Source organism: Diplotaxodon limnothrissa, linkage group LG1 (genome assembly GCF_057381915.1).
Source record: "Diplotaxodon limnothrissa isolate DT_005_m linkage group LG1, D_limnothrissa_male_GT1.1, whole genome shotgun sequence".
NCBI classification, from domain to species: Eukaryota; Metazoa; Chordata; class Actinopteri; order Cichliformes; family Cichlidae; genus Diplotaxodon; species Diplotaxodon limnothrissa.
The window spans coordinates 30,195,030-30,201,029 of NC_140596.1; the positions used below are offsets into that span (position 1 = coordinate 30,195,030).

The following is a 6,000-nucleotide window of genomic DNA, read 5'->3' on the forward strand; positions in this document are numbered from 1 at the left end:
TGGTACTGCATGTACCATAATGTTAGAATGAATGGCTTTTTGTCAGCCTGGCTACAGCGCTGAAGAGAAACCTATGGTTGTTCTTATTTTCTTCAATTAATGAGGAATACAAAGATGTTCTAGCTTTACAGAGGTTTTTTTTTTTTTTTAATCAAGCAGCAAATTAATTTTCCAGGCTAAATGATGATCTTCTAAATTTGTGATACGCCATTTCCTCTCCTGCTTAAGCGTTATCTGTTTCAAGTACTTCCTATTTGAAGGTCTCTTTTTAACAGGAGCTACAGTATCGAGAGTCATATGTAATAAAGAAGTAGAATTTTTAACAAGATAATCGACTTCTATGGGAGTAGCGTTCAGGTAGCTGGTCTGCTCCTTATTCTAAATTTAAACGTTTTCAGGAAAGCATCAGATTCTCACTAGGTGCCCAGTTCAAAGACATGTATGTTAGGTTAATTGGTGTAGGTGTGAATGTGGGAGTTCGTGGTTGTCTGTCTCTGTGTGTGTTAGCCCAGTGTTGGGCGGATGACCTGATCAGGACATTTGTCAGCTGTTTTTTTGTGTAGGATTAAATATTCAGATTTAGGTTCAAACTTGACCATGGAAACAGTTTACTCGCTCTCCTTGAACTTTTGATGTTTAGTTTTATTTTCTGGACTTCCTGTGATGTCTTGTATACACTGTTCAGTTCTTTTTTCCTCATTTTAATCATAATTCATCTATTTCTTGGGTGTGATGGGATGTGATGACAGAAAAGAGGCTAAAAGAGCACTGTGAGAAGTACCTTCATCGAGGTCAAATTCCAGCAGATGTCTCTGGCCTTTAGGGTTAATTTCTAGAGTGGAGGTTGGAGCCTGATTTTAAAAACATTACTCAGGACTTCCTTCTTTATTTCTGTATCACTCCCTCTCTACTGAGGGAAGGAAGAATGATTGATGAGATGGGTATTCAGCACATAGGGGCACCCAGGAGCGTCCACTCCGCCCGTCTCATACTGACACACACACACACACACACGCACGCTTACAATGATATGAGAGTAATTAACCTCAGACTGTGTTAACCCCAGCTGGCCATTAGAAGGACAACAGGATTGATGGGACTCCCCCCTAGTCTTTAACAATCTCTACATTTTGTGCATGATTAAAACACACTGCAAAGTGTTTCCATTTTCTTTGAAGTGTTCACAAAGGAAACCGCAGCGAGCAGAGAAAGCAGAAAAGTCAAAAATCAAACAATTCCTGATACTGTCTTTTTTTTAAGTTATCACTTTATTCCCCCTCGGTGTGATTTTTATTTTTATGAACATAATTGTCACATATTTCCCCGTGTAACCACAAATAGACAAGAAGGCTCTCAGGAGGAAAAAAGTGGACCAGCCTGTCCTACTTTATCACTAATCTTATATTGTCTGCACCAGTTTGGGTGTTGCTGGCGGGTATTAAAGACCCCAGAAGAAACAGCTGACAACAACATTACTCACCTTGGAGTCACTTTCTGCCTCCAATTTGAATCACACTAGTCATGTTCTTTTCATATTGACAAGATTTGCATTTTGCTTTTGACCTGCAGCCCAAGGAAATATAAATGTTAAAGTTTTATTTTTAAAAAAAAATGTTCAGGTTGGCAAAGAAGGTAGAACTCACCTTGATGTTTTAAGGTCAAAATTAATAAGTGGCAGATTAAAATAAAATCACTGTAGCTGGCAATGTGTTCTGTTTATGTAACATTTTACGTAGATTTGGATACAAAGTTTGTGGGTTTGTGATGGTCACAAAGTGCAGTTAAGGACTCAATAACACAACCATAGAGACTCGTTGGCAACCACTTAGCAGCTCCTGGTCACTAGTGAAAGGTGTGTATTCACTGTTTCTTGGATCTGAGATTGGTCACAGATCGGGGTGCTGCAAACCAGTTGTGGGATTCATACTTTTCTCTAGCAACCAAAGGTTGCTAAGGGGATTGCTGACTGGGCTCTAGATGTGCATGACTTGAGAATGCAGGTTTATCCCTCTTGGTTGGTGATTGCCAGATTGGTGCCAGTAGGCCTCTGAGTCTGTGGGACTGATGCTTGAGGCAGACTGGGTCATGTTTTCCTGTGTAGGTATTTATGCTAGAAATCCAATTTGACTTGATGTTGGCCACAGAGACAGGTGGAGATCAATCCTGTTTAATTTCCTCATATATGAATGGGCAGAAGTCTCTTGTCAGCCCTTAGAAACATAGATGAAAGCATCATAGTTGCATTAACTCTTCAACCCTGTAAAGACTGTTGAGATTAACCCTTGAAGCTCTTCTGAATTTGAATTTGAACTTCTAAATTGGTTTCTGTCATATTTCAGGCCTGTTTATTGAACAAAATGACTTGGTTTCCATCAGAAGTTAGTGAGTGTGGTCTCTGCCTATGCAGTTACTCTTGGAAACCCGGAAACTATTCGAATGTTCATCAAATCGTGCCTTTATTGATATATACAGTACTCAGGGCATCAGATGTGGTCTTTATGGGGGAAGGATTGAAAGGTGAATAGATGTTTATACAGACAACATGCTGCTAACATGGCTGAAATCAAACTCTTCAGTAGTGGTACTATATTTAAGTGACGTTAAATATATCTTTTTTTTCTGTTGTTTTGTGTTAATCATTGGCTGATATACGTTATTGTCTCCTGTTATCCCAGATTCATTGACGTAGCTCCGTGAAAAAAAGCTGAGCGTGTGTCTTTGTTTTTTTGCTGAGATTGATCTTCTTACTTTGAACTCCTCCAAACGGCGTGCAACACTGACAGCTTCTTGTTGTTCACGACGGAAATCACTGAGATCAGTGTTGACAAGTTCATTTAAACCGGCCGGCCAGAGCGCTGTTTACCTAATTGGACATCTAGACACTCAAATAAAATTCCTGGTTAGTCCGAGTTGATTTGTCTCATTTGCAGCCTCCTCCCCTCTCACCTCTTGACCCTCTGTGACCTCTGCAACCTCTGGTCCACAGTCCTCCAGATGAGTCTGGTTACTGGGACCGCTGACATGTGACATCTCTGTTTAAGTCCTGCAGCAGTAACAAGTGAATGGTGCTGGAGTCTGACGGCTCGATGGGCTACAGGGTCGTGTTGGTGGGTTTCCCGAAGCACAAGAAGGCTTCAGAATTAGTCTTTATTTTTTTTTTTGGAAAATGTGTTCAGAAGGAGCGTTCATGATTGGGCTGTGTTTCTGCCATGGCTGTCTTTTATTACAAAGCTCATCCCACATCCCGTTATGACTCACGTAGCTCATTAAACTTAAAAGATATTTGTTTGAAATGCTCTGACAAGCCATTACTTAAACGTTCTGTCTTTAAAACCAAATCTGTTGGACATTAATATTTAAGAGGGTTTTATGATGTTCCCGTTTAAGTTGTTTGCATTTTATCATTTTGTGAATCATGACTCAGATGCAAGTAGCTGCTACACCGTACACTTCGCATAAAGATGTAATAATGTTTGTGGCTCCAATCTGTTTGATAATAAAATAATATTGTAGAATGGGTGGAAACATTTGAGTTTTCTTTTCTTTTTTTTATGAGAAAGCTCATTACTTGTGTTTTTACAGCCACTTTAGTTCATTTTTTACCACATAGCAGTTATTATGAAGGTCATATATGTTGTATTTATTTTTATGTTTGTTAAAAAAGTGAAAAGTATGATTTACGATATAATCCAGTAAATTTTGTTGCAAAAAAAAAGTAAATTATTACTAGAACCTTAATTTAATTGTCTCATTTTGATTCCCAGCAGCCTTTATTTACTTACAAATACCTTTTTATTTTTTAAAATTTAACTTTGAGTCTTTAAATGTGCTCGCTTTGTTCTCCACAACCTTTTCTTAGATATTCTAAATAGAATCATTAAGCGCTTGTGTTTTTCCTTCATACAGGATCATCCCTTCATCGTACAGTATAACGATGGAAATGCGGAGGTGGTGTCGATGTGGGTGTGCCGCTGTCTGGAGGAGAGGCGAGCTCAGCTGGCTCAGGGACGCATGTGACTTCTTCCTGTCGGCAAACTGTGGTGGACCCGAACGTTTGATCCCAAACACACATCAAAGGATTCAGGGTCAAATACGTCCACGCACACTGGACAAGTACCTTATTATGAATGGACCGAAATCACTAGATGTTACTTTATCTGAACGATTCTTGATGTAACAGACACCCAGGAGCGCGCTCGCGTCCTTTAAACTGAATATTAATCTCTGCATCGACGGGTCTGCACCTGGAGATCCTTTCCATTTCAAGGGAATCCCAAAAAGCAGTGACCATTAAAGTCGGCTGATTTTAAAGCATCAGAGACGAAAAGAAACTTCAAAGCACAAGACTCGGGCGCGGGCAGAGTTACGCTCTGCGTCGATGATGGCATCCCAAATAGCCGTCTTGTGCTTTACTGTTGACAGCCCTCCCATGAATGTTAAGGTTTTTTGCCTGTGAGTAACTACCCATCTGTGTGCCTATTTTTCCAGTGCTATAATTTCTTACCTCAGCAAACTTGATTTGTCACTGCAATATCAAGACACCCCACCCCTACCCCCGAAAATGTACTTACTTTTAGCTCCTGGAGTTGAACATCTGCATAGAGTTTTTCCTGAACTGGTGAGGCTGAGTGTTATCTGCTATATTCTAGAAGCCATTAAGACTGAAGGAAAATGCAGCTAAAAGCATAATCTCCCCTTATAAAGCACCACTGTTTAAAATGCTCTTTTAGTCACATTGTGACCACTAAGTTACTTTAGAATAAAATGTCATGTATTATTCAGAATTAGACATTTCACTGGGTTGCCTAAGAGATCGCTTTATTTTGCTGTAAAGGGAAAATGTTAATGCAGTGTACTTGACACCAAAGACAATATAGACGGTGAATTATATTGATTTTTCATGAATGAGGCAAATGTAAGAGGCCGAGTGACTAAAATGAATTGTTTCAGAAAGGTTTTTATGAAATGTGTAATGCTTAAGTGCAATTAACCTGCATTGCTTCCCCGTATTCACAGTGAACGTAGCTTACAGTGGCGCAACCTGCACAGCGTGTGAATCGATGGAAACAAATGCAATGGGAAAAAACAAGCAAAACATGAGCCAGTGGTTAATTTTTTTATCAGTTCAACGCGGTTTCATCCTTTAAGTTGTAAATCAACAACCTTTATGAATGATCAGAAACTGAAAGTACATGTTTACTGAAGCGTCACAGATGGGTAATCGTGTTGTTCTTAATGTGGGAAATGCTGAAGGTTGCTGTGTTATTTAGTTTTGATCTGTTTGCACTTCATGTCAAAAATGGACAAACAATTAGCGACCGCAAAGCTCCGAACAGGCTGCTTACCTGTGCGTGGCATTCACGAATCCTCCTTTTTATTTCAGCACCCACGTTAGAGCAGCTGCACAGCCTGCATGAGACCTGCGTCTGATTGAACCTCCTCGTGTAACAAAATTAGGCTAATACTGCTCTTTCTCACTCATGGCGTTTGTGTCCACAGCACAAACGCTGTGGACATGCACAGTTTAAGGTTTGAGTCCATCATGTGGAGATAAGAGTAGCTGAGGTCAATCACAACAAGTCCAAGTACAACAGGTTTTTAAACCCATGTGACTGATGATTTTGTAAGTTTGGTGAAAATGTGCAGAAATCCATACTGGTGCATTTAAACTACAATTTAATTAATATTCATATTTGAGTATTTCTCACACACAAAAAGAATGAAAAAGCTAGAGATGGCACGATACCACTTTTTTATGTCCGATATCTGTCGATACTGATATAAATCCGATATAGCATATTTTATAATCAATAAAACGTTTTTTTTTTAATATCTTGCTGCATTTTAAGTTAAACTCACCGTGGGAATGCTTTACAAACACTCAGAGATGCTTGCTTTACTTCTCTGGGATACCTTTCTCGGAGATTAAATGCCGGTTTGGAAGCACATAGCGAGGCTCCAAATGCTCAACCAGACCGCCTCCAGGTCTCGCACGCCACA

General features: G+C 39.6%; 1 protein-coding gene across 1 annotated transcript in view; it reads left to right on the forward strand.

The window, feature by feature from the left end:
- Positions 1-4,733, forward strand: part of map2k5 (mitogen-activated protein kinase kinase 5) — a 59,780-nt gene extending 55,047 nt beyond the window's left edge. Inside the window, exon 22 of the mRNA XM_085349635.1 lies at positions 3,907-4,733. Coding sequence (XP_085205761.1) covers positions 3,907-4,017 — 111 coding nt within the window. The 3' untranslated portion in view covers positions 4,018-4,733. The remainder of the gene's footprint in view (positions 1-3,906) is intronic.
- Positions 4,734-6,000: the final 1,267 nt, after the last annotated feature.